Genomic DNA, 13402 nt, shown 5'->3' on the forward strand with positions numbered 1-13402 from the left:
ACTCACTAAAAAGAACAGGCAAGTAGATTTCGTTAGAAAGGTCTTAAACCACCATCTGAGGTGATTCATCACCTACATATTGTTTAATTTTCAAAATTATCATCGGTTACTCGAGTGTGGCTAAGTACACACGTCAGGAAACCGGATCTTTTTTTACATAGTCATCAAAACCCGGGGGACGCACGTGGGAGCGCACCGGACGCACTACAACTCCCAGAAGGCGTCGCGGCCAAAAGGCCGCTTCCGGGTGTGCGTCCCCGCTCCTTGGTCTGGGTTTGGCGTCGTCGGGCTGCTGCTGCTGTCCCTGCATGCGGAGCGTTAGCGGCCCGAAAGCCGCGGCTGGCTGCTGCGTGACTTTTTCCCAGCCAGGACCCGGCGCTGTTTGAAGGCGCGCTCTCCACTCGCACTGCTTGCTAGGCCCACCATGAGGCGCCTGGGCTCCGTGCAGCGAAAAATGCCATGTGTGTTTGTGACGGAGGTGAAAGAAGAGCCGTCCGCCAAGAGGGAGCAGCAGGTACGGAGGGGCTCGGGCGGCGGGGCGGCTGCGCGTGGGCTTCTCCCCGCGGCGCTGGCTCCGTTTGGATCTGGCGAGGGCTGCCCCGCGCGTTGGAGCTGCCCTGCAGGCCGGCAGCTTTGTGTAGGTTTCTCTGGGCAAGTCTGGGGTGGAAGTCCCTTGCCGTGAGCTCCAGGTTCTAGGACTCGGTTGTAAGGGAGGGAATCTGCGAGAGAATTTTTCTGATCGGGCGATTCAGACTTGCCCTCGCAGGGGAATTGAAAACCCACATCCTAAATAATGTTCCTTTCTGCTCAGGCTAGCACCTTTGGGTGAAGCTTACCTGATAATCACCGCAGTCCAAGCTTTACTCTTTTCAAGAGTGTGGTGAGAAAGTGGAGCTATTAGAAGACCTGCTTTACCTGTTCTAACCTGGGATCCCAAGGCGGTGTTGATGGCTTGCCTAATTAGGTCACTAAAAACCAGACCTCGTGGGCCGGCCCGTGGCTCACTCGGTAGAGTGCGGTGCTGATAACACCAAGGCCCCGGGTTCGGATCCCATATAGGGATGGCCGGTTCGCTCACTGGGTGAGCGTGGTGCTGACAACACCAAGTCAAGGGTTAAGATCCCCTTACCGGTCATCCTTTTAAAAAAAAAAAAAAAAACAGACCTCGTGTATTGTCACCTCGTGTATTTGCCTACTTGATTCTAACTTTGGTGTTCCCATTTCAAGGTTATCTACACTCCTAGCAACGTGTTTTACACTCAGTGGGGCCTCAGTAAATGCTAGTGAATGCATACTAAGTAACCTATAGCAGTATTAATTCTTTAATGTTCTACTGATCAAGGACTTTGTTGTAAGGTCCTTGGAAAGTAGAATCCTCAGTTATCAGTTGGGTGGGACATACAAAATCAGCATGTCCGTTTGAAATCGACCTCACCTCCATTTCATCATTGGCACTGGCCTCTTTGTCTTCTAGACTAAAAGGTCTTTAAGGCAGACACTGCCCCGTTATTTTTAGTCCCAGCTTTTAGGACCTGACACTTGGTAGGCACTGTATAAATATTTGTTGAAATAAAGAACCCCGGAGTCATTTTATGCCAGTTCTCCATTCACCTTGATGCATTTATACCTTACAACATCTGATAATTCCATACTCCTTTTCACTGCTATCATTGTTGTTACAGTTCTTAATATTTTATGCCTTCTTACTGCATTACCTAATGGGTCTCACTTAACACCCAGAATGATCTTCATCGTTTTTGCCGGGTCAAAACCCCACAGTTATTTCTCAGTGTCTGTAGCAGTACTTGTCAACCTTCCCCTCACCCCCCCCCCCCTTTAATAAGCTTTAACAGATCTAATCCATATGAAACATTGTCATCATCAGTGGTAGTGGTTCACTCTAGTTGTGGTTCTCAACTTTGTATGCTAGGAGGAAGTGGTTTGTAAAGGTACCCTCCACCAGGAAAAATAAGCCCCTCTTCTTATCTCTCTACAATTAAGAATAGCTTCTAGTATTGTTTATAGCATAGCATCCAAATTCTTAATTGTAATTCAAAGACTCCCATTAATCAGGCCCAATCTACTCTAACCTTTTCTAATGAAGTCTCTATTTTAGCAAAGTCTCTCATCCTGTGAACATACCAAGCACAAGCCTGTCTTTATATTTTTGCTCAGGCTGTACACTCTACCTGGATCATCTCCAGAGTGTTTTTAGTTTTTCAAGTCAGACCTTCTCCATAAAATCTTTGACCATCATAGTCATCTTCGTGATTTCCCCACCCCAGAAATTGTAGAGGACCACCCAATTGATACATGCTATTACATTTTATATGCACATACTTGTTTTTCTAGTAATAAAGTCTTTGGACAGGTGGAGGAGGAGAACTTAGTGTACCCCTCAAGTGTCCTATGTTGTGCTTTGGATACGTCAATAGCAAAGAGTGGTAGATAAATTGATTCTTATGGAAGGAACATTTATATTCTTCAAGAGCTCCAGGGGCATAGTAATCTCCTCCCTAAGATCTTTGATAAATTTAAATACACTCTGCTGTTGCACCAGGCCCTGGGTTACATTGCTAACCTCTGATACCAATGTCATAAGTTAGTGATAAATCCCCATTCAGATATATCTTAAAAGTACTAAATCAGTACTAGAATGGGGCCAATTTTGGCTTACCTGACTCTGTTTGAAATAGTACTTCCACTTTATTAGTCTTTCACTTATGCACAACAGTATGTTTATATTTTGCAGTGTTTTTTTCACATTGTAGGATGAATGAATGTTACTTCAGATTCAGATTATAAAACAGTGGAATAAATCCTTCTCAGAAATGAAAGGAAAGAACAGATAAAAAGTTGGTAGGAAGCGTATAGACTCTTTTCCTCCATCCTTGATGCTGTTTAGACTAGCCTTCTTGATAGTAGAAAAACCATAAAATATGTAAACAGTTTACTAATGATAAAGCTGAAAGGAACAAAAATAATGAGTACTCTCAAAGCAAACATAATTTAAGTAAAAACAAAAAATGATTCTTGGTAATTTTAACAGTGAAACTTTTAGGGGAAAACATGAATGAACTAAAATCAGTCTCAAATATTGAGTACTCATTGAGCAAAGAATTAGAACTGAAGTGGTACTGCAGTACACAGTATAACACATCTAAAATGGCAGTGAACCGGGTTGGGCCATCAGTGGGACTATTTACTGGAGTACTCATTTGAGTTCTCACCCAAGGGGAGATGCCAGCAAGTCTTATTCCTTCTTTATATTCTACCTGCATACTTTAGGACAATTCCTTTCGCAAACTATATGCTCAAACTTTGTAAAATGAGTAACTACAGAGATTGTTGGATCTACATTATAGTAAGACCCCTGAGTACAACATTCAAAGTAAAAGATTCATGAGACTACATGGGGAAATCAGGTATCTGTGGAAAAAACTATTTTCAAAGTGAAGCCTAACTCAGAATCAAGAAGGAGATTTGTTTTATAGAGGCAATTTTTCTTTTGCCTTATTGGACATTTTGCAAGTAAATAAATAAATCTAAACAACCATAGTTGATATAGCTTATAAATTTAAGTTTTAATACTGTAGTATGTATCTGATATAAGAATTCAGTGTTAATGGTGAGAAATTTTTTCTTTCAGGCAAATAATATATTTTCCAAAAGAGAACTGGTTGAACTTTGTAACACATCTAAACATTTTTGGGATATAAAACTGAATCAAAGATAAAATCATGCTATAAATTAAGATGCCTTTAAAATCTGTGATCTGAAATGTTTAGACAGAGATGCAAGCTCCATCACAATGGAGGTATGCTGATAACAATTGCTTTATAAGAAGAATGAAAAATATGATTATAGCTAAGGAAACCTATGCTTATTATGATAGCATTTAACATTTTTCAGAGATGAAATATTAAGAAAAAGGTATTGTTTTTATGTTTTCTATGAAGTTGAGGAAAAGCATGAAACAAGTAAATCCAGAAAGCATTTTGACTTTGGCTTTTTTAGAAACTGTTCTGTAGAAAATAGCAATTGATATCAATTATATTAAGGAGGAAGAATGCACTGAAAAACAGATAGGAATTATGCCAAAAGGTTCTTGGTGATTACACCTGGATGGGAATATTGTGGATGATTTCTTGTTTATGCTTTTGTATGTTTGATTTTACATATACATATTCTTGGAAAACTGAAAACTATGGTTGGAAAATACTTGTATTGAACCACGAGAAGTACCTATGAAATTATTTATTTAATTAAACACATGATCTGGTTTTACCTTCACTCAGCTCCAAACACAATGGCTGCCTTTCATTCTTCAGACACATCAGGATACTTAGGACCTTTTTCCCCCCAGATATTTACATGGCGTATTCCCTCACTTCAAATCTGCTCAAATATTGTCTCCTAAAATAGGGCTTCCCTGTCCACCGTATCTAAAACCGCATCTCATCGCTCTCTTCCCTTTACCCCATTTGTTTTTCTCTGTAGCATTGAGATCTGACATTCACCAGAAGCAGGTACTCTGCATTTCCTTTGCTGAGGACAGTGCTTAATCAATGGTAGGAATTTAGTAAATAATTGTCAAGTACGTGATTGAACATACTGAACCCTTGTGCTAGGGGTGCCGCGTTGCATAGGATGTGGGTCCTAGTGTTAAGTCATCATGGATAAAAAAGAAACATATAAATAATTACCAATCTGTGTAAAATCAAGTGTTGCTGTTATATAAGGGAGCAGTGATTCAGAACTTTACAGAACAAGTACTTTTAAATTGTTTTGAAGGATGAACAGGAGAACACTTCCTAAAACTAATGAAATTAAGAACATTTCAAGTGAGAGTGTGGAAGGCATGGAGTTTGTCGATCTTAAACCAGTTTTCTCTCTTTTTCTTTTAAGCCATTTAAAGTTTTGGCAACTGAAACTATAAGTCACAAGGCATTAGATGCAGATATATGCAGTGCAATTCCAACAGAAAAAGTGGATGGAACATGTTGTTATGTTACTACCTATAAAGGTAAAATAGAGCTATAATGTTTACTACAAATGTTATTTTTCTTCATCACTTTACAAACTATGTAAATCTGAAATGGGGCATTTGAACGTCATAAACCCTTGGAAACCTATGTATAGTAGCAAGATTAAAAAGGTCACAATTGTTATACTTATTTATTACATTATTGTATTTTTCTCTTAGGGGAGGAAAGGAACGTAATTAACATTTAATACTCATTAAGGGCTAGGCAGTGTGATAAATGCTTCATACATATTGTCTTTAATTTGCACAGTAAGCTCTCCATTTCACAAATAAGGAAACTGAGGCTCAGTGAACTTAATTTGCTCAAGACCATATAGTTAATGAATGGCTGAACTGGTACCAGAACCTAGGTTTGTCTGACTCTAAAGCTTGTTCTACTTGTATTGATACCAGTGATTTTATTGCTACTGGCATTGTTTCTAATTAATTTCATTTTAATTACTTTAAAAGAGGTAGAAACTCAAATAAAAATTGTCAATTATGTTAAGAAGAAAAATGCATTGAAGGGAGAGAAGTCTTTGTGATTACTTCTGGATGGTAAGATTACCTCTCAATTCTAGCAAAAGAAATAGAACATTTAAATGTGCATCCAGACACATTCCCTGTATCAGGAAATCTCTTCTGAAACGCATTTTTTAAAAAAAATTTTAACTGTGCTAAAATATGCATAATATTTACCATCTTAACCATGTTTTAAATGTACAGTTCTGTGGTGTTAAGTACATTCACATTGTGCTACTGGCACCACCATCTATCTCTAGAAATGTTCTCTTGCAAAACTGAAACTCTATACCCATTAAACAGCTTGCCATTCCACCCCCAAACCCCCACCCCACCCTGCTCCTTGTAACCAGCATTCTACTTTCTGTTTCAATGAATTTGACTACTCTAGGGACCTCATATAAGTGGAATCATACAGTATTTGTCTTTTTGCAACTGACTTATTTCACTTAACATGATGTCCTCAAGATTCATCCACATTGTTATTAGCATGTATGGAATTTTGTTCCTTTTTAAGGCTGAATAGTTTCCCATTTATGTATATACCAAATTTTGTTTATCCATTCAACCATCGACGGACGCTCGGGTTTCTTCCACCTTTTGATTATTGTGAACAATGCTGCTATGAACAAGGGTGAACAAATATCTCTTTGAGGCCCTACTTCCAGTAGGGCATATATCCGGAAGTGGAATTACTGGATCATATGGTAATTCTAGTTTTAATTTTTTGAGGAACAACCATACCATTTTTCATAGTGGCTATACCATTTTACCGTCCCACCAACAGTGCGCAACGGTTCGTTTCTCCATATCCTCACCAACACTTGTTATTTTTCATTTTCTATTTTTTTGTGTGATAGTAGCCATCCTAGTAGGTGTGAATAAAATGCATTTTTTATTTTTACTGGTAAAAAGAACAAAAGTTCTGTTGACCAAACTGGCAGAATATAATTTTAATCTGGTTCTTTATTTGGATACCTAATACGTAGTAACAGAATATCTGAACCTTAGCATAATTAATATTTTTTATTTTTTTATATAAACCTCTGATTTATGTATTTGAAGAAACTGTAAAATATTTTCCAGGCTTTTATATTTATGTTAAGAAACTTCAGTGTGCATGATTATATGTGATTATGCATGATAGTGGCAGTTAAACAAGGTTGGAGTTTAACTGTTAAAGAAGACTCACAGGACCCAAAATGATAATGTTTCCAAATCCAAATTTTATTATTGGTAAAGGGTACATGCTATATAGCAAGGACATTAAAAGTAAGGATGTATATCACAGCTAAAGCGTGTCTCACAGCAGGGAGTCTAGGGAGGTCAGATTAAGGTTCTCTCCTTTAAGGTCCTGTCAGGACACATTTTATCAGATCAGGAACCACTAATGTGTGCAGGCAACACCTCAGAACCAGGGAGTCCAAAATGGAGTCTCAGTTGAGGATTTTTTATGTTTGCTGGTCATGTAAAAGTCTTCCTGCTAAGTAACCAGCCTTAACAGCAGAGCCTTCCTGGTGGTCTCACTGAGACCAGGTGCAATTCATCAGTCTCACTCTGATGAAGAATGCTGGCACATTGCCCTGAATTTCCTCAGACCCATGGTTACAAAGCAACACTGTTAATCACTATGTTTCATACCATGCAGAACTGCTCAGCTTAATTAACCCTCAGCAGTGTGATGTTCCCGGGAGATGTGAATACAATTATCTGGTTATGTTTCCATTTTGTATACAGGTAGCTTCAGTTTCTCACAAATGCTAGTTATTAATAAAATATGACTATGGAATGTGCTTATAAAAGGATCATATATTTACTTTTTACCTTATCCCCATCATTCTTTAACCAAAGAAGTCTTCTCATAATATCAGGTATTGCTAGGTGGCATGTATCTTAGACTGGCCATTTCCCTTTGTCTTCTAGGGTTGCTTCAGGTGATCCTACCTTTTACTGAAAAATTCTATTCTGAAATGTCTTTCAAGATAAGTTTTATTTGCCTTATACTTATCTTTTCCTGTTATTGTTACTTTTTTAGATCAGCCATACCTTTGGGCTCGACTAGATAGAAAACCCAACAAACAGGCTGATAAAAGATTTAAAAATTTTCTACATTCAAAAGAAAACTCAAAAGGTTAGTTTTTTTTGTTTTTTTAACTTTTTATGATTTAAATAGCTGAAATTTGTGGCTATTGCTATGGTATTTCTATACATTATATAATTATGTATAATTTAAGCAATTTAGGGAAAAATTATAAAAGCATTTTTCTGAAAAATATTTTAAAATATTTACCTAATATTTCTGTTACCATTATAGTATGAATCTATTTTATTAAAACATACAAAGTGACATATATATAATGAGTGACATTTAGATTTTGTCTGGTTAAAAGACAAATATATAACTTTATAAATAATGCACATATCTCAAAAGAAAACTAAAATAAAAGAAATTAAAGAAATAAAAGAAAATTAAAATAATTTTTAATTATTACATTAAAATTCTTATAAATATATTTAGTAAATATATACACTGATTATTATATATAATGTATATGAATGTTTATTCATAGTGCATTAAAAATTCATAAATCTATACATAATGGAATACTGGCTACTTTAGTTAGACTGTTACATATTATATCAAATGGGTGTATTCAAAATTGAAAATTTAAAGTGTTAGTAACCTAACGCTGAGAAGTACAGTCACATTGTAGTGATGATGAGTGGAGAATAATTGTATCATATGTGATATTATGAGGTTTTATTAGCTGTTCCCATTGTGAATCTGTTCAGTATTTTATATTTTTAAAAGTATTGCCACATATAAGATTATCTCTTTTTAGAATTTTTTTGGAATGTTGAGGAGGACTTCAGACCTGTTCCAGAGTCCTGGATACCAGCAAAGGAAATAGAACAATTAAATGGGAATCCAGTACCTGATGAAAATGGACACATTCCTGGTATCATGAAATCTCTTCTTAAATCACAAAATTTAATTTTAATCTTTCTTCATTTTACGTATAGTGTAAAATTTCTGAATCAAATTTATGTAAAATCTAACAATTTATATCAAAGATATTTCATATTAAGAAAGTCCTCTCAGGTTTAGAATCTTTTCTAAGATGGATATTTTACTAGCTGTAGTCTCGATAATTAATTAAGTATTGAATAAGAATAGCCTTGAAGTTCTTGTCAAGATAGATGACTATGATTGATCTGGTCTGAAATGGGATTTCAGGAAGTCTTTCCTTTAGACTGGAGATAACATAGAGTGTATGTGTATATTTTTTGTGACAATCCCAGAAGGGAGTTGAAAATAGGTGTCTCTCAAGTAATTTTTCTGGGGATGGGAAAATTTTTGCAAAGGTATGCTGAGTAGGAAATTTCCCCAGATAAAGGTTATGGGCTTAGTCTTCAATGCCTTTTATGTGCAAAGTACTTTTATATGCAAAGGCATTATGGAGTTCATTGTTGACAGTTTCTGGTAATACAAAAACCAAGGTCAGAAACCTTGTCCTTAATGATCTTGTGTTAGATATTAGGAGAAATTGACCAATAATAGTATGATTTAAGAATAGGAATGAATACACAGGTACGATTGGAGAAAAGAGGAGGAGTTCCTAGATCAACTTGTGCTGTTAGAGGAGTTAACATCTGTACTGAAGCTTAAGAATCAGGAAGTTAGCTGGCAAGGAAGAGGGAAGGTCAGCTTGGTCATACTCCCAGGAAGAGAGAACACGGAGTATTTTGGATATTTTATGTAACACTTTGCAGCTTGTTTAGGATATACATTTTGAGGAGATTATAAAAGTTGAGGCTGGAGGTGTAGTATGGGCTCAGATCTTAAAGGTCTATGTAGGGGCCGGCCCGGTGGCGCACTGCTACAGTGCGCCGCTTGGGAGCGCAGCGGCGCTCCCACCGAGGGTTCGGATCCCACATACAGACCGGCGGCTCACTGGCTGAGTGAGATGCGGGCGCAACACTGAGGGTTGCGATCCCGTTGCCGGTCCCGGTCCGGTATGGGCACGACACTGAGGGTTGCAATCCGTTGCCGGTCACGAAAAAAGACAAAAAAGGAAAAAAAAAAAAAAAAAGGTCTGTGTATTCCATCTAAAGGAGTTTTAAGTTTATCCTGAAGATAATGAATAATTAGGGGTACAGTGGAAATTAATTTAAATTTTAGAAAAAGAACTATGATAAAAGTGGAGTGGGTTTCACTGGAGGCTAGCAGACCAGAAAGAAGTTATTACAGCAGGCCAGAGTGAGTAATGAAGGCCAAATATATGGTGGTCACAATGGCATGCATGTCTTAATTTGTCTTTTTTTTTTTTTTTTGTAATGAGTTCTCCACAATGAGGGGACACGATATTCTCCACAATTCTTGCAACAAGAGTGAGAAGAGGAATAGCAATAACGTTCAGTAAATGTGTAATCAATAAATTGTTCAATATATATTGGAACAATTCAATAAGTTGTGGAATAGTTACTGCATGTATATGTCCATTGTCCCTGAAACTGGAAATAAAGTAGAAAGAAACTTCTTATAAAAAACACTTTACTGATATGTCTTAGAATGGTGTTCACTTCTTACTGACTCAGGTCGAATTTTGTAGTAAGAATACTGGGTGCTCTGTGGTGAATAATCAAATGGGTTAATACCTCAACAAAATAAAAAAGTAAATCCTGTGATTAAAAAAAAGTAGTGAAACTGTTAACTTTCTCACTAATTTTAAAAGTGTTATTTCTGTGATAGAACATCCAGAAAATATGAAAAATTCATGACAAAAATAAAAATTATCTGTAATTTCAATCCAAAGAAAAACAATGTAATTAAAAACAACTTTTTTCTTAAAATGACAGGTTGGGTACCAGTAGAGAAAAACAACAAACAGTACTGCTGGCATTCCTCTGTAGTTAATTATGAATTTGAAATTGCCCTGGTACTAAAGCATCATCCTGATGATCCTGGACTTTTGGAAATTAGTGCAGTGCCACTATCAGATCTCTTAGAACAAACACTGGAGCTTATAGGAACAAATATCAATGGAAACCCCTATGGTGAGTGAAGACTTTTTCTTGTTCAGCTATAGTAACTTTATGAAGAGAATTTCCTAGGGTCAACCTAAAAAACACATCTACACACTAAAGAAATGACAATAAAGAAATGACATATTAAAGAAATAACAAATTTGAGTTAAATGGTTTTCTAGGACTATATCCATTTCTGTTAATTTTATGCTCATGGAAAATTTCATGCATTACTGTTTGATTTAATCCAAAAGGTTGGTTTTATCCTCTCATTCTTTGCTGTGATAACATTACATAACTATGTATGAAAAGTAATTACTCAGGTGTAACTGTTGCTTTTTAAAATTTGGATGAGCTGATTTGATTGAAAATGCACTTTTCATGACTAGGTAATAATTTTAGCATTAAAATAGCCGAGAGTAAAGGAAATAAAGAATTGGCAATGAATACCGTATCAAGCATAAAGATATATATCGTGATGACTTGAGTAGAAGTCCCAAATCAATACACTGTGGACAGGGGCATGAATAGATAGTGCTAAGAACATTAAAGCTGTAGTAACAACAAAATCCTATATAGAGATCAAAAGTAGATTGGTAGATGTGAAGAATAACTAAGATAGTAATTATACAAGTTATCAGAGATATGGTGTGGCTGTTTAGCAAACACTGAATGATAGTTGGAATGTGGCTAAAGGTGTAGAGCAGGGGTTGGCAGACTTTTTCTGCAGAATACCAGAGAGTAGGTATTTTAACCTTTGTGAGCCACACAAGCTATAGACAGTACTTAACAGAATGAGTGTGGTCTGTGTTCCATTGAAACTATTTATAAAAACAGGTGTCTTGTCTAGACTTGTCCTACATGTCATAGTTTGTGGATCCTGGTGTAGATTACACAAAGAGGGAATTTAGATTTATAAGATGCCACACTTGAGTGAGAACAAGACTAATCTACTGTGATTATACTCTCTTCAAGGAAACCAACTGAACTTCTTGTTAACTTTATTCCTAAATGTTTTAAAAAATTTATTTGGAGAGGTACATTTTCTCATTCTTCCTGAAAAGTTTCTTTGAATGAGTATGGCTAATAGCAAATTTTACCATTTAGGGTTAGGAAGCAAGAAGCATCCCGTACATCTTCTTATACCACATGGAGCATTTCAAATAAGAAATCTGCCTTCATTGAAGCACAATGATCTGTTATCCTGGTTTGAAGGTTGCAGAGAGGGTAAAATTGAAGGAATAGTGTGGCATTGCAGTGATGGCTGTTTAATTAAGGTAATGGCAAAAAACAGCTTGTGTGGGGTTATGAAATCTTATGTTCCTACAACAAAATAGAACTGGCACTAAAATTCTCTGCAAATTGCAGTAATTCTGATTTGTAGTAAAGAAATTTAATTTTCTCATCTTACATGCCACCATTCTTTGTATGCTAAAACAGTGTCTACCAATGTGTATTTTGTGGGATGTTGGTTATCCCAGATGTGCTTTGCAGAATTAAGGTAACACTATATCCTGTTCTTGGAAATTCATGTTGCACATTAGTGCTTTCTGAGCTATCCTATACTTAGTTTAACTTAGCATCTCCCAAATTTACTTGATTATAGAATTTGTTGAGTAAAAAGAGTGCCAGGGTGACAGTTGATATGTATGGAATTAATTATCTTCTGCCTGTCCCCTTTCTGTCTGTCTCCTGGACTTGTCTATCTGATTTCTTACAGTTACCTGAAATTCATAATGTTCAAAACTAGACCTAGTCTTACCAACCATCTAAGTCTACACAATTCCCTAAAGTAAAAAATTTGGATATTATTTTTAATATTTCCTTTACTACATACATCCAGTTATCAGTTCTTAAAGATTATTATCTGTTAAATTTGTGTACTCCCAACCAGTTGGTTGTTAATTTTAATTTAGGCCAAGATCTTATTACATCACACTCCTAAACAGTATCTTTCAGTCTTACCCCTGTCGTGTCCATTGTTCACAAATAATGAGAAAATTACTTTCCTGCATAAAACTGTTCGGTTATATTAAGGTTTTTCATGATCTGGCCCCTGCTTAACTCTGCATAACTGCTCTCCACACCCTGCAGCATACTCATATTGTGTTCTAACCATATTTAACTTATTGTGATTACAGCAAAACACACTATTCTATTACATAATATTCCCTTTGGTTAGAAGACCTCCTTGCCCACATTTTTCATGTCATATTCATAACAGACGCTATTATACATTAAATTTTTATGGAGCTCCTGATTATGTTCCTTGCATGTTTCCAGGTGTTGGAAGTACAGAGTCAACAAAATAATGTCTCTGCCTTCACGAAGCTCACATTATAATGGGGAAGATAGACAATAAACAAGTAAATATGTAATACGTCAGAAGAACAACTATGGTGGAGGGAAAAAAAAAAACAGGGTAATATAAGGTAGAGCCTTACATAGTGCCTGGCAGATAGTAGGCACTCAAAATTAAGTATTTCTAAGTGGATGAAGATAATATCTGTAGGCTAAAGCTAATACCCTTTTTCTCTTTCCAGGTCCATCGCCATCATCTTGGTTTATGCTGGCCAATTCCAGATACTTATATGAATTCAAAACCAGTTATTATCAACATGAACCTGAACAAATATGACTACGTCTTTGATACTAAGTGTTTATTTAATTATTTTTCAAAAATAGATAATCAGAAATTTGGTAGGCTTAAAGATATAATACTTGATGTATAAAATGGAAATGCAATTAAGATTAGCTTTATTACTGTTTATTTGAATCTTGAATATTCTGCCATGTTTAAAAATACCTCAAGGTTTGTTGTGAGAC

At 36.2% G+C, this 13402-nt stretch overlaps 1 protein-coding gene across 4 annotated transcripts; it reads left to right on the forward strand.

Moving 5' to 3' along the window:
* Positions 1-275: 275 nt before the first annotated feature.
* Positions 276-13325, forward strand: LOC103587172 (chromosome unknown open reading frame, human C12orf29). 4 transcript variants are annotated; one of them, XM_008568606.1, is made up of 8 exons: positions 276-514; positions 4909-5026; positions 7584-7679; positions 8392-8508; positions 10409-10606; positions 11684-11853; positions 12860-12942; positions 13120-13146. In XM_008568606.1, the coding sequence occupies exons 1-7, from the start codon at positions 425-427 to the stop codon at positions 12917-12919; spliced, it is 849 nt and encodes a 282-aa protein (XP_008566828.1). In that variant the 5' UTR covers positions 276-424; the 3' UTR covers positions 12920-12942; positions 13120-13146. The 4 variants fall into 4 exon arrangements, with proteins under 4 accessions (XP_008566828.1, XP_008566826.1, XP_008566827.1 ...); XM_008568604.1 differs by lacking the exon at positions 12860-12942 and having other exon boundaries at positions 13120-13325; XM_008568605.1 differs by having other exon boundaries at positions 12860-13212.
* The last annotated feature ends 77 nt before the right edge of the window (positions 13326-13402 follow it).

This window comes from Galeopterus variegatus, unplaced genomic scaffold, assembly GCF_000696425.1.
Source record: "Galeopterus variegatus unplaced genomic scaffold, G_variegatus-3.0.2 Scaffold425, whole genome shotgun sequence".
Taxonomy (NCBI): Eukaryota; Metazoa; Chordata; class Mammalia; order Dermoptera; family Cynocephalidae; genus Galeopterus; species Galeopterus variegatus.